The sequence below is a fragment of the Cololabis saira genome, chromosome 10 (assembly GCF_033807715.1).
Source record: "Cololabis saira isolate AMF1-May2022 chromosome 10, fColSai1.1, whole genome shotgun sequence".
Taxonomy (NCBI): Eukaryota; Metazoa; Chordata; class Actinopteri; order Beloniformes; family Belonidae; genus Cololabis; species Cololabis saira.
In genome coordinates, this window is record NC_084596.1 from 9,663,766 (window position 1) to 9,690,761 (window position 26,996).

The window sequence follows — 26,996 nt, forward strand, 5'->3', positions numbered from 1 at the left end:
TGTAGGATTCATACTAAAAGTGCACGTGCGCCCAAAGCTGAAAATGGCGAGCGCACAAAAAAATCCTGATTTATAAAACCGTGTGCACGCACACTTGCACGCAATGTTCGCTTTATAAATCACATTCCAGCTGGAAGGTTACACAAGTTAATTCGCCTCATATCCCGCCCTCTACACGCCCACTTTCTACCATAAATGGGCAATGCAAAGTAGTTCATGACTGTATTTGCATATGAATGAGCCTGCTGATCATGTGCAGCGCCACCTGCAGTCTGTTTCTGCTGCGTCAGGATGAATGAGACGTGTCGAGCCACCGGGCCACTAAATTTCACGGAGACTGAGATGGAGATGTTGTGGATGAGGTGGAGGCAGGAAAACGTAATTATTTGGTGGTCACAGTAAAAGTAGAAAAAGTATATAAATAGTATAAAATAAAGCGAGTGAGTGGCAGCACGTCCTTGCTGCGCTGTAAACGCCGCGAGTGCTACGGACAGATCTGTGGCAGAAATAAAAAAGAAGTGGTGTGATTTGAAGGTGGAGGCCAAGTGTACGGAGCCCCTAAAGGGACACATATTTTTTTTATATAATGAATTTTACGTGCGCGCGTGAAACCTTCAAGGCTGATTTATGGTTCCGCGTCACACCAACGCAGAGCCTACAGCATAGGTGCCCCTCGCCGCGTACCCTACGGCGTAGGCTCTGCGTCGTTTTAGCGCGGAACCATAATTAAGCCTTTATACGCGTGTAAAGGTTTCACGCGCGCGTAAAACTCATTATATATATATAAAAAAAAATCCGTGTCCCTTTAGGGGCTCCGTAGAGGCACTCATTTGTTCTGTCCTCAGTCACTCTACTCTACTCTTTTTTTTTTTTTAGATCCCAACCTTTGCGTAGAAGGTGGCGTGCGCATCTTTCAAGCCCTGTTTTGTGCGCAAGCAAACTTTATAAATGAGGCCCCTGGTCCGGTTCTGGTCTGGTTCGGTCTGGGAGGATCATCAGAGGAAAGCAGCTCTGAGGTTGTTGGTAGTAAATCAGGTCCTTGCAGCTCAGATGATGTTCAAAAGGTATAAAAGGTCAGCGCAGATTTCAGACGCAGCATTATTAAATTGTTAAATTTCATCTGCAGCATCAGCGTTTCTCTTAATTAACCAACTTAGTCCAAAAACTCCTGAGAAAAAGAAAAAACCCAACTCCAAATGTAATCAATCACTAAAAAAACTTAAACTTGAACTTAAACTTGATCCTGGCATCGACAGGTGTCGCCTCACGCTCACCTCGGACCAAATCTCTCAAACCCAAACCAGGTACCTCCCTCTCTGGACTAGTTTATTCATTACTCCTAAAATCAATTAACTATTCAAAATACATATTCTGTTTAAAAATCCTTAGATCGATTTAACATCTTACTACGAAACACTTCTACCAACAGATAATTATTTATTTAATCCTACCATAAAAAGCCATTAATATCCACAATAGCCCCAAACCCCCCTCTTACCCCTTTTCCACCAGACCGGTTCCAGTGCTGGTTCTGGTTCACAAATCGTTCAACTTGGGACCAGCTGAGAACCGGTTTGGTGGAAAAGGGGTATCTGATCCTCCACACAGAATCCCATCTCCATTATGACATCACACCTCCCCCCCAGTTCAAACGGGGTTTTCTCCCAACCAGGAAGGCTTTTTGGGTCTCAAACACTTTTTTTCTTTGATTGAAAGTTTTTTTTATTGAAGTGATTTTTTTTCATTGAAAATATTTTTTTCTTTTTGAAGCAACTTCTTTTTGATTAAATGATAAAGACACAAATGACCTACCCATAATATGGCCCAAACACAAAAAAACATTACTTCAATCAAAAAAGTTGCTTCAAACAAAAAAAAACTTCACTACTATCAAAGAAAACATTTCCAATCAAAGAAAAACTGTGTTCAAATGCATTTTTTGAGTCTTAAATAATGTTTTGCATTCAAACACTTTTTTTCTTTGATTGAAATCTTTTTTTTTTTTATTGAATTCATTTTTTTAAATTGAAAATATATTTTTTGATTGAAGCAATCTTTTTTTTTATTGAATAATTAAGACACAAATCTACCTCCATAGTTTTCGCATCTATTTACTCCTCAAATCCTCATCTGCGTTTCCCCTGCAGTTCCCAGTCTGGCCACTAGATGTCAGTAGTGTCGCGGCGGCAGCAGCGGCCCCGCCCCCCGAGTCCTGCCTAGCAACAGAGCCTAGCAACAGCATCCCATAATTCACCACAGAGCTGCTGCTGCTTCTACACACTCGGTGTTAAATCAGTGCTGAAATGTAGTGAAGTTGTGCTCATTTCCTTTAAAAAAAGGAAAAGTTGCATGTTTCCAAGAAGGTTCTTTATTCTTTATTTCATTCATTAAAAGAATAAACAAAACAGTTCAATATAATTACAACAAATTTCTTTCCTTGAATGAAAGGGAACAGAAAGAAGACTAAGCTTATTTTATCTGTTCCTTTTTCCTAAGAAATCAAATTTCAATTAATGTAATAATAAAAAAACATCAAATTACGCAATTTAAAAAAACAACATTTTACAATAAATGTAATTAAAAAAACAAAAAAAAACAAACTACAAAAAAGTTAAAATAACACAAAATATCTGTCTTCAAACACAGATAGTCGTATTCTTTTTTTGATTCAAAGAATCAAAAAAGGTTTGGAGATGCCAGTCTTAAAGTCTTCAACATAAAAGTGTTTTAGTGTCGGCTTCATCAAAGATGCCTGATTTAATTTGCGTTTCACCGGGAAAAACTAATTAATGAAGCCGAACTGACATAAATCAGTTGTGAAGCGAGAGAAACCTGAAAATAGCAAACAGGTCAGTTCTGTTTCATCTCAGGAAGAATCCTCTCCACTTTCAAACCATTAACTGGGTTTTAAGCTCAAATTAAATAGATATAATGTAATTATTGTTATAATTAAGAGTGATAGACCCCCATCAGACAAGATGAACGAGGTAGTTTCATCACTTTGTACAAACAGTCCTTTCTGTGCTCTTATTATGAGTTAAAATGGGTCCATTTGTTCGTAGGAACCCGATGAACTCTTGTGAGACGGTTAGAACATTTATTATGTGTTTCCTCCTGTTTTAACATCATTTACAAAAACTGATTTGAGTCGCATCGTTTCGGTCCCTCGTGAAAGTTTACACAGCTTAAGTCTGGAGGATCTCGGCTCCTTCTCAGGCACCGTTACATATTTGTTTTGTTTTGTTTTTTATTGTTTGCTCTCGTAAAAAGGAACATTACACAGAGGAAAAAAGTTAAGAAAAGAAGTGCAGGAGAGGTAATAAAAACCTGAAGAGTTTATAAGCGACTCCCCCCTCATAAAAACAAGAAAAAATACAAAACAATAATTCACAAAACAAAATACAGTATACAGTATAACTGATAACTCAGAGTTATACGATACTTCACTATTAACAAATATGTTTCCATTATGGCAAAGTACACAATAAACTCACTGATATTTTTATTAGCTTTAATCTACTCAATTTAATTTTAGTCTTTGTTTGGATCCCTAACTTTTTTGGGGATATTTAGTGGTGTTGTGAAGCTTGAAATGTAATACGTATTTAATAATTGACTCTTTTTACATAGAGAATGTTTGATTCAGGCTGGTTTTTCAATATTTGGGTGCGTTTTACATCACGTTTGGGCTGGAACCTGTCAGATCTGGCAACCTCGACCTCAGCACTGGATTTCTTAGTGACTTGTCTTTTTGGTCTTAAATTTATGTTGAAAATTGTATTAAAAAGTCTTAAATTTACCTCGGTCAAACCTGTAGACGCCCTGAATAGATTAGTATATTCTTTAGAAAGGTATTTCCTAAAACGTGTGTTTTCTCCAGATGATCTTTACACTGTCGGAGGTTAAATGTTCTCCAGTTTCATTTCCAACCTGTGATCCAACCGTGTCTCATGAGTTTCGTGGTTAAGCAGCAGATAACTGAGCAAATATTGCAGAAAACGTTCAATGTTTGCTGGATAAACCCCCTTGGCGGTCTGAACGCCGGTGTTCTGTCAATCCATGCTACCCGTCCAGAACTGCAGAGATAATTTTAGATATTTTACGGTGCAGTATCAGGCCAGCAGAGATCATTTTAGATGCTTCCCGCGCCCGGATTTCTCCTTTTCTCTCTAAAAATCTGTTCTGCGGTGCAGTATCAGATCAGTGTTAGCTTAACTCTGTTAGTAAGCTGATAAATTGGGGTGTAAGTTGCTGACACTCATCCTGCAGTGGCAGTGAGGTGATTAGTATCTTACCTGAATGCATTAAGTGACAGGAGCATTATTTGATAGGATGTTACTGGACTATCAAATGATGCTACACCTGAAATATTGATTTTGAATTGATAGTATGGGATGTTGAGTATTTGATCCTTCAAATACACTACCCATAACATTAATTATACTTACACTTTGTGAACATTATACGATAAAGAGAAAAAAAAAACAATTCTATCACTTTATTTGATATTCATTCAGTCCTTCGCCTTTAATTAACCAGGCGGGTCATTAACCCTTTGGATTAAAATGACCTAATTCTCCTGTTCCTTCCTTCTCCCTTCCTCTTTCCTTCCTTCCTTCCTTCCTTCCTTCCTTCCTTCCTTCCTTCCTTCCTTCCTTCCTTCCTTCCTTCCTTCCTTCCTTCTTTCCTCCTTTCCTTCTTTTCTCCCTTCCTCCTTTCCTTCTTTTCTCCCTTCCTTCCTTCCTTCTTTTCTCCCTTCCTTCCTTCCTTCTTTTCTCCCTTCCTTCCTTCCTTCCTTCCTTCCTTCCTTCCTTCCTTCCTTCCTTCCTTCCTTCCTTCCTTCCTTCCTTCCTTCCTTCTTTCATCCCTTCCTTCCTTCCTTCCTTCCTTCCTTCCTTCCTTCCTTCCTTCCTTCCTTCCTTCCTTCCTTCCTTCCTTCCTTCCTTCCTTCCTTCCTTCTTTTCTCCCTTCCTTCCTTCCTTCCTTCCTTCCTTCCTTCCTTCCTCTCTCCTTCCTTCTCCCTTCCTCTTTTCTCCCTTCCTTCCTTCTTTCCTCCCTTCCTTCCTTCCTTCCTTCCTTCCTTCCTTCCTTCCTTCCTTCTTCCCTTCCTTCCCTTCCTTCCTTCCTTCCTTCCTTCCTTCCTTCCTTCCTTCCTTCCTTCCTTCCTTCCTTCCTTCTTTTCTCCCTTCCTTCCTTCCTTCATTCCTTCCTTCCTCCCTTCCTTCCTTCCTTCCTTCCTTCTTTCCTCCCTTCCTTCTTTTCTCCCTTCCTTCCTTCCTTCCTTCCTTCCTTCTTCCCTTCCTTCCCTTCCTTCCTTCCTTCCTTCCTTCCTTCATTCCTTCCTCCCTTCCTTCCTTCCTTCCTTCTTTCCTCCCTTCCTTCCTTCCTTCCTTCCTTCCCTTCCTTCATTCCTTCCTCCCTTCCTTCTTTCCTCCCTTCCTTCTTTTATCCTTTCCTTCCTTCCTTCCTTCTTTCCTCCCTTCCTTCCTTTCTTCCTTCCTTCCTTCCTTCCTTCCTTCCTTCCTTCCTTCCTTCCTTCCTTCCTTCCTTCCTTCCTTCCTTCCTTCCTTCCTTCCTTCCTTCCTCCCTCCCTTCCTTCCTTCCTTCCTTCCTTCCTTCCTTCCTTCCTTCCTTCCTTCTTTTCTCCCTCCCTTCCTTCTTTTCTCCCTTCCTTCTTTTATCCTTTCCTTCCTTCCTTCCTTCCTTCCTCCCTCCCTCCCTCCCTTCCTTCCTTCCTTCCTTCCTTCCTTCCTTCCTTCCTTCCTTCCTTCCTTCCTTCCATCCTTCTTTCCTTCCTTCCTTCCTTCCTTCCTTCCTTCCATCCTTCTTTCCTTTCTTCCTTCCTTCCTTCCTTCCTTCCTTCCTTCCTTCCTTCCTTCCTTCCTTCCTTCCATCCTTCTTTTCTCCCTCCCTTCCTTCTTTTCTCCCTTCTTCTCTTCCTCCTTCCTTCACCTGAAGACAGCACAAGGGTTAAGAACAGGGCCCTCGTTTATTTACAATGATGGCTTGGCAAGCGACAAGGACCACTTGGGGGGAAAGCTAGGGAGTAAAACACAGTAAAATTGTAGTTCTACAAAGGTAGAAAACCATTAGGTAGCATTTTTTGATAGGGTAGCAGAAATCGCTAGATCGCCGGTGACTGACTGTCTCCCTCCGTGTGGTGAAGGTTGTCCCTGGAGGAGGCCGGGGCCGAGGCTCGGCGGGTCCGGCCCCGGCGGCCCGGCGGCCATCAGCCCTCTGCAGCTGCAGCCCTGCGTCCTGGAGCTCTGCAGGTTCTACTCCCGCTGTCTCTGCAGACCTGCCGGCCACCAGACAGCCATGAAAAGGTTCTCACACCTGCACTTTCACACCTTTCTGCGCTGAGACGCTGCTGCAGACACGCACCGTAGTTCCCCACTAGAAGGCACTTAAATGTTCTTAGAAATCAGCAGGGCGTCTTATGTATGAATATTGTTGTGTTTACTGAGCTTGAACCAGTTTTATGTGCTAACTGCATCAGAAATAGTGCAGTTTTAGTGACGCTTGACACGTTAAAGTTGGTCTTTGATTGGATACGGTTCCAACGTCCGACATCGTTAGATAACTAATTATGTAGCCGCAAGAAACCATTGATTGATTGATTGATTTGATTGAAATCTTTATTTCGAGCATATTAAATAAAAAAGAAAAACAATTAGGCAAAACATCAGAAAAGAATACAAATAAACAGTCATTAAACAAATCAAAAGGGAAATAAACCTTCATGCTCGAAAAGGAGTAGGAGGAAGTAAAAAAACGTATGAGGTCCTACCCCTGGTTTCTTTTTCAATTTAGCTTGAATACAAAATAAATATAAATAATAAATATAACAGAAAGCTTTACTTTCTCAAAAAATATACCTGTTATTACATTATAAAAATATTACAGCACTTCATTGCAATATTATACCTGAGCATTATAAATAAATGATATACCAGAGCAATGATAAATAATATACATATACAACATATATATATATATATATATATATATATATTATCATAAACAATATAATCATTATTATATATACCATCTTATATAAGTACATTATACTGAATCCCCACACAATCACTACCTCATGTCTATGTCAACCATCATCCAATATCTAGTCAACGTTACCTTACTGTAATTAGACGTCAACGTTAAGTTTTTAGAGTAAACCCACTTTTCAAATCTGTATGATAATCAATTATAATCAAATGTTGGAATACAACGTTGTTCCAACTTCACACTAACTTCAGGTGTCTGCTATCGCTGGCAACGATGGACCAATCAGAGAACAGGACGTAGTAAGACGCTTTTTATTTGTGGATTTGTGAAAGACGAATGATTTAAAATGTGTTTTTCTGTTTTAGTTACAACTGAACGATATTCTGAGTTAATGTGAATAAAGTTCCACTTACCGGACCGTTTTGTTTCGCTTTATACAGTATATGTTTGCCTGATGGTCCGCAAAATACGCTAGTTCATAATTTATCCCATCAATGTGGCAGTTTGGGTTCTATGAGTCACAAACCCCACATCAGAAATACTTTGAATGTTACAGAAAATGAAGAGGGATGGTTGTATCATCTTAATTCATCCATTTGTGGAAGCTATTCTGTGTAGCAGTACCAGGTCTGACCACACGGGGGCTAAAGCTCAGCTGTAACGGAAGCCCGGCACGTCCACTGGGGTTAACAGGTTAACAGGCACTCAAAAACATGCACGTAAACGTGAAAAAAGGGAAAATTAATGCGTTTTCAAATTCGTTTTATGTTGTTGTATTTCAGCGGTGTCATTAATAAAGTTTGGGGAAGCGGAAGAGAAAAAATATGACATTTTAAATCAGGTTTTATCTTGATGATTTAACCATTATTATGTTGTCACATGAAAACTTTTCAGGACTTTACAGCAAAACAATCGTAACTTTCTCTTTTACTCTTCTTTTTCTAATTCTGCTGGTTTATGTGAAAAGCATTCTGGGATACATCCTTGGTGAAAAGGGGCGGAGCAATAAACCGACCCATAACCAACTCCATTAAACTGTAAAAAATAAAGGTTTATTTAGTAAAAAATAAAAATCAAATATATATGTATATATGTTGTTCTTCATACAATAATGAGAAAACTGGCTTATAGGCTTCTGGTCTGTTATTGCTGGTACCTCTGAGTATTTAAAAAAATAAATACATTAAAAAAAATTAAAAAAAGAAAAATCGAACATTCAAATAATAAAATAATTGAAAAAATGAACGAAATGACCCGATTTATTCATACAGTGATCCAAAAAAAGATGTATTAGAAAACTTTTACAGATTGAATTCATTGGATGTGCTTTAATTTTAATATATATATTATCATAATTGTGCATATTTTTTGTTTATTTATTCCTCATTTATTTGTTTTAATTACGTTTTTTGACCTGAAAGCCATCAGTCCAGACATCCACTGTCTTCCAGGTACTGCGACGACAGCCACCTCTGGTACGAGCATCACGCCACCGAAGTGTGTCGGCGCGTCGGGAGAGTCTCCGTCTCCAGAAGTAAGTGAAGTGTTGCCGTGGCAACGGTCGATAGCAGCCGAGGTGACGAACTGGGCGACTCTGTCAGAGCTGCCAGGCGTCACTTTCCCCGGCTGCACCTTCATTAGCTGCCTGACAGCTGGTGGCACGTTTCCATGGAACCGTAAAGGAGAATCAGGCTACAGAAATATGCTTTTCCTTCGTTGAAGTATCCGTCCTTCTTCACAGTCACTTATGGAGAGTGGAGCATCATCTGTGGAAAAGTGGAGCTTTTATTCAGGAAGTTGAGCCACATTTTGAGAGACGACCTTTAGGGAACTGGGTCACAGTGGAGTCGAGGCTGGTTAGGATCCAAATGGAGGTTCTGTGAAACATCACAACTAAACACCGTGTCCTAACTGCATGCGAGCGTCCAACTATCGCGTCGCACTGCGTGACATCGGACGTGGTCCGTGTACTTCGCGGCCATCCGTTTTTTGTTTTGAAATGACAAAATAAAAATAGAGAAATAATCCAAAATAATCCATTTCCCGTTTTTTGTTTTGATAATAAAAAACGAAAAACAGAAAACGGATCGTTATCCATTATCCTTTTCTCTATTTCCTATTCGTTTCCAAGGATAATGAAAACAAGGATTGCACATGCGCAGTAATAAATGAAGAAAGTTGTTTCTGGTTCTTTTGTTGATCAGATTGAAAATTAACAGTTTTAGATTTTTTTTAATGTTGAAACAGAAAATAAATCAAATATGAAACCTGGGAGTGAAACATAAATTTAATCTGTAATCTGTCTTCAATCCGTCATGAAACTGCAGTGATGTTGTGGGTCCGTGTATCTTTTGGTCATTGGATTTTTCCGTCATGAGTGGGAATCAAAAAACAAAAAACGATTGGTTTATTTGATTTTCCTTTTAAAACAAAAAACAAATATTGAATTACACTGCATTTTTTCTTTTTCTGTGTTAATATGACTTAACAAAGATTCAAAATACGCTTTTATTTTCGTTTTCTATTTCATATAAGAAAAATGAAATTACTAGTCAACAGGAAGGAAAAAACGAACCAAAAACAACCGTTTATTCATATTCGTGCACCGGAAGCTGGCATTTACAACCGAGTGAACTTAGTTCTGGATATTTGACAGGCATTCCTGTGACAATTCTCTCCAGGGGAAGTTTGATTTTAATATTTAATTGGTCGGGTTTACGTGACTCGGAAATGGCTCTGTACGCGGCAGTTCGGGTAACCATGGTTACCATGGCGGCGCTGAAACAACAGATTATTTATATTATATATATATATTATATATTATATATATATATATATATATATATATATATATATATATATATATATATATATATATATATATATATATATATATATATTATATATATTATATATAATTAGGATTATTTTTTAAAGATTGATTAAGGACTTGTTCCACAGCGGTTTGACGCACAAACACATTTCCTGCACGTTGCAGCAGATGAGTCTCCTGCAATGCTCAGAAATGAGCGTCAGAAGATTCTGTGCTCGGCATGATCTGAGGAGAAAAAGACGCAGAGCTGGAGAGCGCTTTGATTCATCATGGCCGAATGACCGGCTATCAATGTCACTGGGGGTGCATGCTGGAGAAGGTCGGGTTGGAAGAATTAATTTAGTCCCACGCGTGAAGTATCCACGTGATTACCATTATATGTATAAATTGCACTGCAGCACAAACTTTACCTGACGCCGGAATTCATGGCTGATGGAGCTCTCTCAGGGTTCTTCCAACCCGACCTTCTCCAGCATGCACCCCCAGTGAACACAGATAGCCGGTATTGCGGCTTTCCTTTAAGAGCCGCTTGAGAGTTTATTGTTAGGTCCTGTATATTTGCATGACGCGCTGCTGACAGAGAAGCACGCTGAGTCCGAGAGAAGTTTTATGGCGTTTAATGACAAAACTCAGCCACAACGGCCTTCCGACATGCTTAATGGGTTTTAAACGTGTACACTGCAAACGTGCTCGGGGTGATCAGTGATCAGTACAAAGCGGTCAACAAAAATTAGGCTACGGCTCCCTAAAAGCCTGTCCTAACTGCATGCGAGCGTCCGACTGTCGCGTCACACTGCGTGGCATCGGACCCGCTCTGTCCTGAAACACTGAACGCGTCATCGGCCCCACGTTCTACCACGTTCTTTTGATTGACAGCTGAGACTCGCCTTTTAAAAGGCTGATTTATGGTCCGCGTTACACCAACGCAGACCTTACGGCGTAGGTTACGCCGTCGATTTTACGCGGAACCATAAATCAGCCTTTATTCACTCCTGAATTATGCGCTCCTGAAAGAAACTCCTAAAATTACTCCTGAAAGAGTAAAGGGACAAGTAAAAGATGGTGATTACTTGTAATCTTCCTACGTTTGTACTTTCTAAACAGAAAACAAGCTTATTATTCGGTGGAATAAGTGGGGAAAAAACCGAACGGTGACGCAATCAAACAGCGAACAGCGTGAGTGACCGGCGTGTGGTGTTAAAGCAGCAAACATGTCAGCATGTCAGATCATTACTGGGATGTGGGGGAAAAGCAGAGGACACGAGAAATCCGGCAGGATCCGGCACAAATTAAGCCCTAAGATAAGATTCTTATTATTTCTTATTATCTTATCAGAACCTTCCAGCCTGGCGATCTCCCTCCAGCAGCTGACACTTTATTGAGGTTCTTGTATTGAAATGACTGTTTCCTACAGCGCTTTCAACTTTTTTTTCAACTTTCAACCGGCTTTCAAAGCGACCGACGGGAAGAAAATAGAAGCGGGCGTGCGACAAAAGTCCAGCTCAAAACGACGCTGCGTCGCTCGCAACCAGTGTAGACAGTGCAATAAAAATAAAGCAATGGAACTGTTTTTGACGCTGACTCTCGCTCGCGTCGCATGCAGTGTGTATATTTACAATATACTGTGGACATCTGAATAAAAACCTCATAAATAGATTGAATCAAAGCGCTCTCCAGCTCTGCGTCTTTTTCTCCTCAGATCATGCCGAGCACAGAATCTTCTGACGCTCATTTCTGAGCATTGCAGGAGACACATCTGCTGCAACGTGCAGGAAATGTCATTGTGCGTCAAACCGCTGTGGAACAAGTCCTTAATCAATCTTTAAAAAATAATCATTAATCTGTTGTTTCAGCGCCACCATGGTAACCATGGTTACCCGAACTGCCGCGTACAGAGCCATTTCCGAGTCACGTAAACCCGACCAATTAAATATTAAAATCAAACTTCCCCTGGAGAGAATTGTCACAGGAATGCCTGTCAAATATCCAGAACTAAGTTCACTCGGTTGTAAATGCCAGCTTCCGGTGCACGAATATGAATAAACGGTTGTTTTTGGTTCGTTTTTTCCTTCCTGTTGGTCCGTGTATCTTTTGGTCATTGGATTTTTCCATCATGAGTGGGAATCAAAAAACAAAAAACGATTGGTTTATTTGATTTTCCTTTTAAAACAAAAAACAAATATTGAATTACACTGCATTTTTTCTTTTTCTGTGTTAATATGATTTAACAAAGATTCAAAATACGCTTTTATTTTCGTTTTCTATTTCATATAAGAAAAATGAAATCACTACTCAACAGGAACGAAAAACGAACCAAAAACAACCGTTTATTAATATTCAGTGCAGTGTTTGGCGGGTGTGCTTGTGAGAACTGGGGTCCCTGGAGGTCCTGGAGAGCCAATGTCCCCGTACCGGGAGCTGTCCCCGGTCCTGGCCGGGTTCAGTGCAGTGTTTGGCGGGCTGGGTGTGAGTGTCTGGGGTCTCTGGGTGCCTGGGTCGGGTCCCGGGACTCCTGGGTCCCTGGGTCCTCCACTTTCGCCCGATTTTCAGACACTTTGGCCGGCTTTTAAGACAGAAACGCCGGTTTTTCTGTGATGCTTCCAGATTTCCTCCAGCCGCCTGTGTCCGCTCCCCGGGCTCCCCGTACTGACATTACACCCCCAGATGTAGCTACAGTTGTCATAGCAACAGTAAACACCAGGTCAAAGCAGCAACGGGACTCGGGTCTCGGCAGCCCCGTGCGGGGAGACCTCGGGAGCGGCCGGAACCTCGCCCCGCCTCGACGCACCGTTTTCTGGGCGGGCGGGTGGGTCCGCTCGGGCTGGGGGTGACCGGCATTTCGGGCCCCGGTTCAGCCGTCTGCGGGTCCGCGCGAGCTGGGGGTGACCATCATATCAGGGCCCCGGTTCAGCTGTATGCGGCGTGGTAGGGTTTGAGAAACATCGTTTTTTCCAGAGGACCGCCACCACTGCCAGAGCGGCAGCCGACGTCGGAGGTCGGCCTGCCCGGCGGCGGCGGGGCTCCGTGGGGGGGACACCTGGGGCGGACGGGTCGACTCGGTCTCGCTACCGAGAGGGAGGCGCTGCAAACCCCCCGGTGGTCGGGGGGAGCAGCGCCGCAGAGGCGGGCCCGAAGGACGGAGGAACCGCCCGACCGCGAGCCGGCCGTGAAGCCGGGAGCGGCGGGGGCCCTCCGATGTCAGGCCGCGGTTGCCAATCGGTCTGGAGGTGGTACAGAGGCAGGGGGGTCGCAGCGGGACGCCCGGGGCCGAGGGGGGAGCCCGGGGAGCGGACACAGGCGGCTGGAGGAAGCCTGGAAGCATCACAGAAAAACCGGCGTTTCTGTCTTAAAAGCCGGCCAAAGTGTCTGAAAATCGGGCGAAAGTGGCCAGGACCCAGGGACCCACGAGTCCCGGGACCCGACTCAGGCACCCAGGAGTCCCGGGACCAGGACCCAGGGACCCATGAGTCCCGGGACCAGGACCCAGGGACCCACGAGTCCCGGGACCCAACCCAGGCACCCAGAGACCCCAGACACTCACACCCAGCCCGCCAAACGCTGCACTGCACCCGGCCAGGACCGGGGACAGCTCCCGGTACGGGGACATTGGCTCTCCAGGACCTCCAGGACCTCCAGGGACCCCAGTTCTCACAAGCACACCCGCCAAACACTGCACTGAATATTAATAAACGGTTGTTTTTGGTTCGTTTTTCGTTCCTGTTTACTAGTGATTTCATTTTTCTTATATGAAATAGAAAACGAAAATAAAAGCGTATTTTGAATCTTTGTTAAATCATATTAACACAGAAAAAGAAAAAATGCAGTGTAATTCAATATTTGTTTTTTGTTTTAAAAGGAAAATCAAATAAACCAATCGTTTTTTGTTTTTTGATTCCCACTCATGATGGAAAAATCCAATGACCAAAAGATACACTGACCCCTGTTGACTAGTAATTTCATTTTTCTTATATGAAATAGAAAACGAAAATAAAAGCGTATTTTGAATCTTTGTTAAGTCATATTAACACAGAAAAAGAAAAAATGCAGTGTAATTCAATATTTGTTTTTTGTTTTAAAAGGAAAATCAAATAAACCAATCGTTTTTTGTTTTTTGATTCCCACTCATGACGGAAAAATCCAATGACCAAAAGATACACGGACCGTTGTGACAGTCCGTTCAGCTGCAGCGTCCAATCAATAATCAATACCATGTACTGAACTCTAACATACTGCCCCCCCCACCCCCAATTTTCAAACACATCAATGAAATCGGATAACGGATAACGGATAACGGATAACGGATAATGGATAATGGATAACGATCTGTTTTCCGTTTTCCGTTTTTTATTATCAAAACAAAAAACGGGAAACAGATTATTTTGGATTATTTCTCTATTTTTATTTTGTCATTTCAAAACAAAAAAACGGATGGCTGCGAAGTACACGGACCGGACGTTCTCTGTCCACACTGAAACCGTTAATATGGGCCCCCACGTTATTTTGATTGACAGCTCCCATTGGTCAGTCTCAGACGACGACGTGTCAAACTCACGTGGACCGACCGCTGTGATTGGCTGCGCGCCGTTTTGAGGGACGGCTGCACCGTACAGAGTAGGCTACAGATAGATGCTGATGTTAAAAATGTTAAAATGTATTGATATTAATTGTTGTTCAACTCTTAACAAGCCATATTATTGTGCTGAACTTGGTAACAACACTCCCTCAACGGTTTAACAGTAGCTAGAGTACATTAACAGAAGCTAACGGTAAATTAACGTCTGCTCAGCATCCTGACAAAACAAAACAGCTTCCAGCTCTCTGTCCATCTCCCTCCAGCAGCTGCCACTTTATTGAGGTTGTTGTAGTGAAATGAGGAGGAATCATAGAGATAACTTCTCATTTCAACTAACTGGATCAGCCGTTCCTCATCCGTGACCGTTTCCTACAGCGCTTTCAACCGGCTTTCAACGCGAGCGACAGGAAGAAAATAGAAGCAGGGCGTCCGACAAATGTTCAGCTCAAAACGGCGACGCAGCGCTGCGTCGCTTCAGCCAGTTAGGACAGTCCAATAGAAAATAAAGCAATGGAATTGATTTTGTCGCTGACGCTCACTCGCATCGCATGCAGTTATGACACAGTGTTACAGAACGTATCCAGATGGCAATTTGGGCCAATCTGGGCTACTATTGGTACCTTGACCTAGTGCTGGGCGGTATACCGGTTCATACCGAATACCGGTGTTTATTTTTCTTATGATATGAATTTTTTATATACCGTAATACCGGTAAGTATGTACAGTAGCGTACACAACGTTGGGAACGTAGCACCGCTGGACACTGTTTGTGAGGGGACTGTTTAGCAGTAGTGATGCACCGATTGTTCGGTAACCGAAATTGTTCGGCCGAAAATGGCAAAAAAACACTTTCAGTGTTCGGTGGAATAAGTGGGGAAAAAACCGAACAATTAATAACGGCGTTGTAATATAAGGAAATAGACTGGCCGCTCCCGTAACAGTTGTGCACCACAAACATAAATCGTTGGCCAACCAAAAAGTAACCACATAAGAATTTTACCAACATTCACCTGGAGGTGGAACCAAAACAACATAATGCTGGGAAATTAAAAAATGTACAGTTTTTTATGTTCAATAAATATTTTCTACCTTGTAATTTTGTAAAAGATCAGTCAGACAACACTTAAAGTTTTTAAGTGTTGTCTGACTGATTCTCTCACTTCATTAGAATCATAAGTGCCGCCATCTCATTGTAAACGGCATCATTTTGTGAGGCCATGCAAACCTGTATTTATATTAATGTGGACATTAATGTTTTTCTACAATATTTCCTCCTCATGACAGTAAAATAGGCCATTCTAAGCCAATTTACTGCAGCAATTCCTTTCCAAATCATTAGAAAATGTGGTTAACACCCAGTTGTGCATGAAAAAAAAAATACCGTGATATACTGTGAAACCGATATAATTTTGAAAAATACCGTGATATAAATTTTTGGTCATACCACCCAGCACTAATCTCAAGTTGGTTTGAGTTGGGCCAAACTTGGGTTTAGGCATTGGGTTTGGTCCAGATCTCATAATCTGGTTCTGATGACAAGTTTGCCTATGGTTAGCTGGGCTAAGTGTGATGGTCCAGGTCAATGTCAGCCAAAGAACACTAGATATGGGCCGGGTTTAGATAGTTCCAGTAAACATTCACAGCCATTTAAATAAAAGGACGTGAACAAAAGAGCAACGTTTCCTGATGAAAAATGCTTCTTGGATGGAGATAATTTGAGTTTCCTTCTCCGGCAGCGGAATAAGAGAAGGTGTCTGAGGACGTCTCACTGCTGGTTTATGACTTGAGGGATGCATCATCATCACTCTCCCACATTTCAGCGTCACATATCACTGCACACACCCAAGCGTCCTCAGGCTTCTACCTCCTCCTCCTACACTATGGTTTTATTACCAGACTCGCCCCAAATGGCAAGTAAATGACCCCAGAAATAGACAGAAACCATAACGTCACAGTCAGCGTTTTCCTGATGGAAAAGTAGAGAACCTAAAAATGCTCTTTACATATTACTGCAGGCTTTTGTTTTAGTTTTGGAAACAGAAACAAAGTGGTTAGATTGACGTCCCCCACTCCTGTGGACGACCATATAAGGGAATTCCACCCTCTGTGATGTCACAGTGAGCCGAAATTAGAAAAAATGTCTCCAGAAGACGGCTTTCTCAGCAAGATATATTCCCCTTTTCCACCAAACCGGTTCCAGGACTGGTTCTGGTTCACAACTCGTTCAACTTGGGAACCAGCTGAGAACCGGTTTGCTTTTCCACAGCTCGGGTGCTGAGGAGAGCCACGTCATTACGTCTCTGCGTTTACGTGAAAGTTGCAGCAACAACCAGGTATCTGCTCTAACAGGACTTGGTCCACGTAGCTCCTCCGTGGACACATCTCTAAAAGACAGGTTGTCTCCTCTTCCTCCCATGATGCTTTGCTGCATCCAGATTCATTCCTACACTGCAAAAACTCAAAATCTTACCAGGAATATTTGTCTTATTTCTAGTTAAAATGTCTAATTTTTAGTCAAAAAATCTCATTACACTTAGAACAAGAGTAATTGCCAGAAAAATAACTTATTTGACAATTTTCACCTGTTTCAAGTAAATTTTCACTTGAAATAAGTAGAAAAATCTGCCAGTGGGACAAGATTTATCTTCTTATTACAAGCAAAAAAATCTTGTTCCACTGGCAGATTTTTCTACTTATTTTAAGTCAAAATCTACTTGAAACAGGTGAAAATTGTTGTTTTTTCCATGGTTAATAAGTATAATGAGATTTTTTTTTATTAAAAATGAGACATTTTAACTAGAAATAAGACCAATATTCTTGTTAAGATTTTGAGTTTTTGCAGTTTATTTGAAAATGTCTCCGTCTCCCAGTCTTGCTATTGCCGTTGGTCTTAATAACTCCGCCCCCTCCGTTTACGTAAGCTCAGACCTGGCCCAGAACCAGAACCAGCTCTGGAACCAGTTTGGTGGGAAAGGGGTAGAGGGTGAGGGTTGTTTGAGCTTTTGATCACAATAAGATGATTATTTATTATAAAACTGTCAAAACATCATATGGTCACTTTAAAAAGTATAAAAATGGTATCACCAGATGGGTACTTTCCCATCAGGAACAGAGCCGTTGCCGTGGTTATATTCAGTTTAACAGACATTAAACTGAGGGTGACGGCGAGCAGCCGCTGGATTTAGGTTTCATAAATTAGATGAATCAGTTTTATGTGGATTTAACGGTTAAGGTACGAGAGAGATAGCTGCTCCGGTTGGCCGTTAGCGGTTTAATCCATATAACCATCCACCCACATTCTTGCCTCTTCTCTTGAAGCATCTGTCGTCTATATAGAGCGCTTTAATGGTGCATCATCATCATCATCGTTGTTATGGCGATGCCGCTCATTTCCTCTCTTGTTGCGCCGTGAAAGTCACTGCTGACCGCGAGCCTCGGTTGACCTATGACCTTCCCTCCGTGCTGCTCCACAGGTCTGAAGCAGAGATGCCTGACGAAGATGTGCAAGAAAGTGTGACCAGAGAGGAAGCCGAGGGAAGCTAGGACCCTGAGGCAGCCGGCGGCGGGACGAAGCACCGCGTAGGGAGCTAGCTGGAGCTAGCTGGTTAGCCGTCCGTGTAGTTTCAGCTCAAACTGGATCACGTCATCTTTGATGTTCAGGAAACACTTCAGATCCTTCAAGAGAATGCTAATAAAATCATTTTAGACAAAAAAAATAAATAAATAAATAAACGGGTGTGTTTTCCTGTCAGTTTGTATGTTCTGGCGTTTCTGCTGCTGTTGAATAAAATCATCAGTTTTTCAGACCCGTTAATGACTGCAGTTCCTCGGCCGACCACTGGAGGCTCTAACGGGGATCAGCTGACCTCCATGTTAAAATCTACTTTGCAGCTGAAATAATCACCAGGAAGACGTCCCTGTCTTCAGGTTGTTGAGGTGTCTGCTAACACCGGTCACTGGTATGAAAGGTGGAGTTTGGTTTGTTGCATTTCCTGAATCCGTCTGTTTCGGATCGATCTCAAGATCCAGGCAGGTCAACCGGGATGTAAACCTGCAGCTTCAGTACTTTTAATTCTGGTTTTGTTGTGGTACGACGCTATGTCCAACTAGGTCCTACTAGGCTCCACTGGGTCCCACTAGGCACCCACTGGGATGGTCGTTGATCAGACGTCCTGACAGAACCAGACGAGTCCAGCTCGGACCAGCACAGGAACCAGGCCCGGGTCGTCTCCCGCCCAGGTGTCACTTGGCAGCCGGCTGAAGCCCCGCCTCCTCCTCAGGTAGGTGAGGTCAACACAGGTGCAGCAGCTTTGACTCGCCGATTACCTGCGTCCACCACGGAAACATCCCCCCGCTTCTCAGGTAAGGCTGTTGTGCCCTCCCTCCTCCACTCTAGTTGCAGTCAGTACTGGAGTTGAGGGGGGATGAGGGAGGATGGCATCCCCCCTAAAATAAAAACGGTCAAAATCATCCCCCCTGTAAAACTGCCATCCCTTTCCATCCCTTATGTCATTTCATTAATGAATGTGGTTTTACTGCTATTTCAACATTTAGAGTCATCACCAGAAAAATAACTTATTTGACAATTTTCACAGTTTAAGATTAAGATTCTCAGAATATTCTATTTTTTTGAGATAGGATATTTGAGTTTTCTTAAGCTGTAAGCCATGATCAGCAATATTAAAATAATAAAAGGCTTGCAATATTTCAGTTGATTTTTAATGAATCCAGAATGTATGACATTTTTGTTTTTTTAATTGCATTACAGAAAATCACAATATTCTAATTTTCTGAGACAGTCCTGTATATCGTACCGCATGACACCAGGTCTAAAAGTGTAAGATAGAAAATGAAACGCCTCCATATAATGTCTAATTAGGATCTGGTATCTGGCGCAGGTCTGAGGGCGATTGGGCCGACATTGGACATTCTGTGACATTTGTGCAGTGTTGGTACGTTAGTACGTTTATTAAATATAAAGAAAAATGCAAATAACCTGCTCTTGGCTGTGGGGTTTAAAAGGAGTTTAGACGATAATTGAGCCGGATATTAAACAGTTTTATCATCACTGGTCACTTCTATGCAAATTATTCAGTACGAATATTTTAGAAATACCTTTTTCTTTTTTTTTATATACTTTTTATTTTGTCTTTTTCAAGTTACACAGAAAGGGAAGAGAAAAAAATAATAAAAAATGATAGTAACAATTATAACATAACTTCCTGGGGGAGATGTAATATTTTGCCGTTCTTTTCTTTCCCTTCTTTAAGGGCATGGCTGGGATTTGACCTTAAATGCAGACCATTTTTGCCATTTTTGAGCAAAATCCCTTCCTCTAATTCTCAAACAAAAAGTCAATTTTTCCATGGCGTATAAGAAATACCTTTTTAATGGTACTATTTTCTTTTAAATACGCAGAAAACATAAATATGACAAATCAAAGTTGCATAAAATGTAATCAATTGGTAATAATGTGTTTTTGTTTTTTATATACAAAATTGTTTTAATGACATACCATAGTAAAATGTTCTTATTATTGATAATTTGGGTGCACTTACATGCATTCTTACTTTTGTTCTTCTGATAGACAACAATTAGCCGGTAATGTTACTAAAACTGGATATCTACTATTCTGCAGAGTTTAGTTTTATATTACATTTTATGGAAGATTTGTTTTACCTTGTAAATGGAAAGATATTTAAATGTTAAAGTCGGTGCTGCATTCAAGCACTTTGTCACTTTATTACAGAAACAGAAACATGTTTAAATACAGAAACCAAAATGATTTTGAATATATTGCTTATTGCTTTTATTTTCATCCAGTAAATAAATGAACTCTGGCATTAACAGGCCCTCTGTTCCTGATTAATGGTGAGTGGGTTTGTAACAGGTCTTGTCTGTAATTACACGCCATATTTACACATAAATATAATGACAATCAATGTGAGGTATTCTTAAAGTGTTAAAAGTATTCAGATTACAATACTCTGATTAAACAAAGTACAAAATACATGTTAAAGCAAGTGTCCAGTAACTAAATCAGTTTGAGAGTATTGTTGGAGGTCGACGGGTTCACATCCACGCCAGCGGTTCTAATCAGGGCCGGTCTGTGGGGGGGGCTGGGGGGTCTGGGGGGGGCCACGTCTGCTGCCGGCACGATTATCTATGATTAAATCTCTCTGCTCCTCACCTGCCGGGCCACTAAATCTCTTCAAGTTTGTTCTTTTCCAGGCGCTGTGTGATTAGACTTCTCGTCTCCTCCTGAGCTGCACGGCCTTCTGGGTAATTTCCCCTCGCCGCTGAACGTTGCATTGAAGCTCCGCCGCGTGTCGGGGATTCATCCACGTGACCCGGGAGATTACGGCGGCCCCTGCAGAGACGCGGCGGCCAGAGACCCGCTAGACCCGAGTCCCCTCAAACCTGAGAGGAGATGCCGGTGGTTGCCATGGTTACAGCCTCATTTCTACACACCGCGCTCCTTTGAATTAAGAGCTTTGGAGGCGGAGCTGAAGCACAGCAGAGAGGGACGAGAGGCGCTTGTAAGTAGGCAAGCAAAGTTTATTTGTATAGCACAATTCAACACAAGGTAATTCAAAGTGCTTTACATCAACAGTAAAAGCGGCAAGACACAATTAAACAGTAAATAACAAATAAAATGATAAGAAAAGAGGTAAAATAATAAAAAGCACAAGTTGTTATAAAGTAAGGGCAGTAGAATACAGCAGGTTCACATCTCATTCTTACAATGGCAAGAATTACGTTTCTATACGGTCAAAACGTACAAAGACCGGGTCAAATACAGTATTACAAAAGTAATCTGTGCCGATTCGTGCAGTGAATTAAACCAACTTGACAATTCTTTTCCTTGTTTTTACTAAATATTTAGGTGAAATTATTAACAAAAAGTTTCCATTATGGCAGAGAAAAGTGGAAACATACAGAATAAACTCACTGATACTTTATTTGCTTTAATCTACTGAATTTAATTGTAGTCTTTGTTTGTGGTGTAGTGGTGCTGTGAAGCTTAAAATGTATTACACATTTAATAATTGACGGTTTTAACATAGAGAAAGTATGATTTCTTAGTGACTCGTCTTTTTGGGCTTAAATTTAGTTTGAAAATGGTATTAAAAAGTCTTAAATTTACTTCGTTCAGACCTGTAGACACTGTCTCTCTGTTGATTCATGTCAGTCGGGCGTCGGCTCATTTGCACAGTTCCCTCGTTAGTTCCCTCATTAAACGTTTGGGTTTGCCTGGTGGCGCCGCCGAGGCCGACCCGGTGGGTCAGAGCGGTATCAGCACACTTAAGCTGAGTCAGACCGCCGTCGCCGTGACGACGACGGTCTGGAGACGGTGGTCGTAGTCACACGTCAGCCAATTAAAACCATGACCTCTGGACGTGGAGGCCCGCGCTTCTCCGCCCCGCTCTGCCGGGAAATAGGGAGGGAAGTAAATAAATGTGATTCTTACGTCCAGTACTGGAGTTGAGGGGAGTTGAGGAATAAAAACGGTCCAAATCATCCCCCCCTGTAAAACTGCCATCCCCCCTTTCCATCCCTTATGTCATTTCATCAATGAATGTGGTTTTACTGCTATTTCAACATTTAGAGTCATCACCAGAAAAATAACCTATTTGACAATTTCCAACTGTTTCAAGTAAATTTTCACTTGACATAAGTAGGAAAATCTGCCAGTGGGACAAGATTTATCTTCTCATTACAAGCAAAATAATCTTGTTCCACTGGCAAATTTTTCTACTTATTTCAAGTGAAAATCTACTTGAAACAGGTGAAAATTGTTGTTTTTTCCAGTGATGAGTCTTGTTTTAAGTGTAATGAGATTTTTTTACTAAAATGAGACATTTTAACTAGAGATAAGACAAATATTCTTGTTAAGATTGTGAGTTTTTGCAGTGATCCATTATACTTATCCTGTGAAGGACAGAGTCATATTGATAAGTTCAGAAAAGTGTTTTTTATTGTTGTGTTTTGATGTATTTGATGTAAGCCCAGTGGATATTTAAAGCTTACAGAAGGCTGCATTTAACTGCTGCTATGTCATTCCTGCAGTATTTCTGCAGGTGTTTTGGTCACTGCTATTATTTGTAATATATTATATTATTTGTAATCAGCACAAATTATCTGTCCCCATATGATCAAATCCACCATCCCCCCTGATTTATTTTTTTTACAACTCGAGTACTGCTTGCGTCCAAATATAGACGGAAGAGGAGGAGGAGGAGAAGGAGCTCAGAGGGAGAGTTTTGAAAACCACATCAAACACCAGAGGCTTCACACAGCGCCCCCCCCCCATGAGGTTCCCCGGGTTCCCGCCGAGCACCAGCGAGGAGAAGTTTTAGAGATAAACTGAGCTGAAATAAAAGACGTGAGCAGTGATGAAAGTCTTGAATTACTGTTCACTCAATTAATTTAATTACTTGGGAACAAAGATAAGAAAGTTTAAATGAAAAACAGCATGAGGTCAGAGATCCTCACGAGTGTGAACATCTGGGGTGCAGCGCTGCTCCTCCACAGTCCTGTTGCTCAACAGCACTGCAGTATTATAATTTATAATATAATAATGTAATTTCAATGTTTAATATTTAAAATTCAGGTTTCATCTCCAAATTCAGTCCAATTTAAATCAGTAACATTTACTATTCCTGACTTTCCTGAGGTGGAGGGGGGTGTTGGAGCTGGTTATTCTGCTAGAGGACTTTGGGACTAGTTAGTAGTCGTGTCAGTCCTTAAAAGCACTGGAGTCAATCCTCCAATAGTGTAGAAATAGCGGTAGTGCAGTCGCCACACATATCTGATCTCAGCTGATGGATGGAAACATTTATAGTGAGTTCAACATCATCATCCACTTCTCTGTGTTATTGAGCTGCAGTTGAAAACAAGCTCATATGAAACTAGCTGAACCAGGATGGAGCTGATGTTCTACAATCACGCAGGATCAGACATTACTAGGTTTGTTTTTGGTCTCGGTCTCTGAACTAGTCTTGGTCTTGATTCTCTCTGGTCTCGGTTTAGTCGGTCTTCACTACAAGTCTACCATTAATCAGGAACAGAGGGCCTGTTAATGCCAGAGTTCATTTATTTACTGGATAAAAATAAAAGCAATAACCAATATATTCAAAATTTCTGTATTTAAGCATGTTTCTGTTTCTGTAATAAAGTGACAAAGTGCTTGAATGCAGCACCGACTTCAACATTTAAATATCTTTCCATTTACAAGGTAAAACAAATCAAAACTCTTCCATAAAATATAATATAAAACTAAACTGCAGAATAGATCTCCAATTTTAGTGACGTTACCTGCTAATTGTTGTCTATCAGAAGAACAAAAGTAAGAATGCATGTAAGTGCACCCAAATTATCAATAATAAGAAAATGTGACTATGGTAATTTTGTATATAAAAAACAAAAACACATTATTACCAATTGATTACATTTTATGCAACTTTGATTTGTCATATTTATGTTTTAAAAACATACCCTTAAAAGGTATTTCTAAAGTATTCTTACTGAATAATTTGCATAGAAGTGACCAGTGATGATAAAACTGTTTAATATCCGGCTCAATTATCATCTAAACTCCTTTTAAACCCCACAGCCAAGAGCAGGTTATTCATGCTCATATGGAAACTAGCTGAACCAGGATGGAGCTGATGTTGTAGAATCATGCAGGATCAGGATATTACTGGGTTTTTCTTTGGTCTCGGTCTCTGGACTAGTCTTGGTTTGGGTTTAGTTGGTCTTGACTACAAGTCTAACTGAGAGACGGCTCTTTCTCTCCTCGCTCGCAAAAGATGCTAAATCAATTTTGAATTAATGGTGGATCAATCATCAATCAATCATCCAGTTCCAATGCCGATGTGTAATCAATGTTGAATGCAATATTCTGTTTGTCACGGACCAGACCTGACCATGTTTCAACATTGATTCATTCATGTCACTGCCATGTGGATAAAAGTCCTCCAACAGTCGTTTTGAGGAGAATCTCCTGTGGAGGGTCTAAATCTGTGTTGCCAGGTTGGGCAAGTTTTAGCCCAATTGGCCTGAAAAATATATATTTGGGCTGCTTTTCCTGGTTTTTACTAAATATTTAGGAGAAATGATTAACAGGCAGCACGGGGGCTTAGTGGTTAGCACTGTTGCCTCACAGCAAGAAGGTTCCCGGTTCGACTCCCAGGCCCAGCAGGGGTCTTTCTGTGTGGAGTTTGCATGTTCTCCCCGTGCTTCAGGGGTTCTCTCCGGGTACTCCGGCTTCCTCCCACAGTCCAAAAACATGCATATTAGGTTAATTGGTGATTATAAATTGTCCGTAGGTGTGAGTGTGAGTGTGATTGTGAGCATGGTTTGTGTGTTTATATGTGGCCCTGCGAGGGACTGGTGACCTGTCCAGGGTGTAACCCCTGCCTCTCACCTGAAATGAGCTGGGATAGGCTCCAGCAGACCCCCATGACCCTGAAGGATAAAGCAGGTATAGATAATGGATGGATGGATGGAAATGATTAACAAAAAAGTTTCCATTATGGCAGAGAAAAGTAGAAACTAACACAATAAAGTTAAAGGGGAACTTAATTTTAGAGGGAATTTATCTAGTCATCATTCAAACATTTTCTTACACTTTGAAAAGGGAAAAGTTTATTAAATAGTTTTGGGGAGAAACACATTTGTTTTCCCGTTGTTAGACACCTCAGTCAGGGTTGCCAGGTTGAGCGGGTTTCCTCCTAATTGGGCTGAAAAATACAGGACTGGGCGCGTTGATAAAATCTGGGCTGCTTTTCCTGGTTTTTACTAAATATTTAAGAGAAATTATTAACAATAAAGTTTCCATTATGGCAGAGAAAAGTAGAAACGTACACAATAAACTCACTGATATTTGATTTACTTTAATCTACTCAATTTAATTGTAGTCTTTGTTTGGAGCCTGAACTTTTTTTGGGCTATTTGGTGGTGTTGTGAAGCTTGAAATGTATTACGCATTTAATAGACGGTTTTATCAGAGAATGTTTGATTCGGGCTGGTTTTTCATTATTTCGGTGGGTTTTTCATGGCGTTTAGGCTGGAACTTGTCAGATCTGGCAACCTCAACCTCAGCGCTGGATTTCTTAGTGACTCGTCTTTTTGGTCTTAAATTTAGTTTGAAAATGGCATTAAAAAGTCTTAAATTTAACTCAGTCAAACCTGTAGACACCCTGCTCTTGCTGCTTGTGTCTGAGGTGTTTCTGGTTCTGTCGGGGGTTAATAATGGCCAATAAGGGTTTTAAAATATGAATGTTGCGTCACGTAAACATGAACTTACTATGTTTGTATGCTGATGACATCCTGATCTAACCAGAGATGAAGCCGTCGCTTTCATTCATGTTTACAGGGTCTTCTTCCTCTTCATCATCATTAACGGGTAAATAACAAACACAGACTTCTGATCACTGATAGAAACACTTTATTGGAATCTCCAACATTGATTTTGATGACAGGTTCTTTCAGATGGAGGCGTTGGGCTGAAGCTCCGCCGCTCCGCTGCCGGAGTCCGGGGAAACCCACGTCCCCTGAACGCCTCGCTGCAGCTATTTAAATCCATTCTGCAGTTTTTAATGTGCAAACAAGCAAAACTACTTTTAATTTACAGCTTTTTTTCTTGATTTGAAATGAGGGAAAATAGTGAATAATTTAAATATCGGAGATGAAGACGGTGATTTCCCGGAGCAGCGGCGAGGGGGCGGAGCCTCAGCGCCAGCTAGTGGTCGTTACCATGGATACGGCGGTCTGCGGCTGAAACACACGAGACACTTTAATCTCTAAAACCGGCACAATAATATATAAAGTTCTGCACCACAAACATAGAAAAGCTCAGTTTTTCTTTTTTGTTCCTCCTCCCGGAGAGACGAGTCCCGGGTCCCGTCCAGTACTCGAGTTGAGGGGGAATTAAATAAAAACGGTCCAAATCATCCCCCCTTTCCATCCCTTATGTCATTTCATCAATGAATGTGGTTTTACTGCTATTTCAACATTTAGAGTCATCACCAGAAAAATAACACCAGAAAAATAACTTATTTGACTATTTTTACCTGTTTCAAGTAAATTTTCACTTGAAATAAGTAGAAAAATCTGCCAGTGGGACAAGATTTATCTTCTCATTACAAGGAAAAAAAAATCTTGTTCCACTGGCAGATTTTTCTACTTATTTCAAGTGAAAATCTACTTGAAACAGGTGAAAATTGTAGTTTTTTCCAGTGATGAGTCTTGTTTTAAGTGTAATGAGATTTTTTTACTAAAATGAGACATTTTAACTACCGTATTTTCTGGACTATAAGCCGCTACTTTTTTCATAGGTTTTGAACCATGCAGCTTATACAAAGGTTTCTATTCTGTGGGTTTTTCTTCCACCACTCGGGGCGCTCTAACCGGAATTAGAATCAAAACTAAGACAAAATAAATGCAAAGAAGAATACGCTACTTCTTCTTTAGCAGATAGAAGTAGGTGGAAGCAGATTTCAAATAGATAAATAGATAAATAAATACCGGTTATTTTCTCTTGGTTCTGTCCCGTTTTAATCAGCAAAGTTGCTGCCG

At 41.2% G+C, this 26,996-nt stretch overlaps 1 protein-coding gene across 1 annotated transcript in view; it reads left to right on the forward strand.

Annotated features, from left to right (window-relative positions):
- The window catches only part of LOC133452179 (HERV-H LTR-associating protein 1), a 38,322-nt gene extending 20,342 nt beyond the window's left edge, over positions 1 to 17,980 (forward strand). The window contains exons 13-15 of the mRNA XM_061731400.1: positions 6,167 to 6,326; positions 8,460 to 8,542; positions 17,888 to 17,980. Coding sequence (XP_061587384.1) covers positions 6,167 to 6,326; positions 8,460 to 8,542; positions 17,888 to 17,931 — 287 coding nt within the window. The 3' untranslated portion in view covers positions 17,932 to 17,980. The remainder of the gene's footprint in view (positions 1 to 6,166; positions 6,327 to 8,459; positions 8,543 to 17,887) is intronic.
- Positions 17,981 to 26,996: the final 9,016 nt, after the last annotated feature.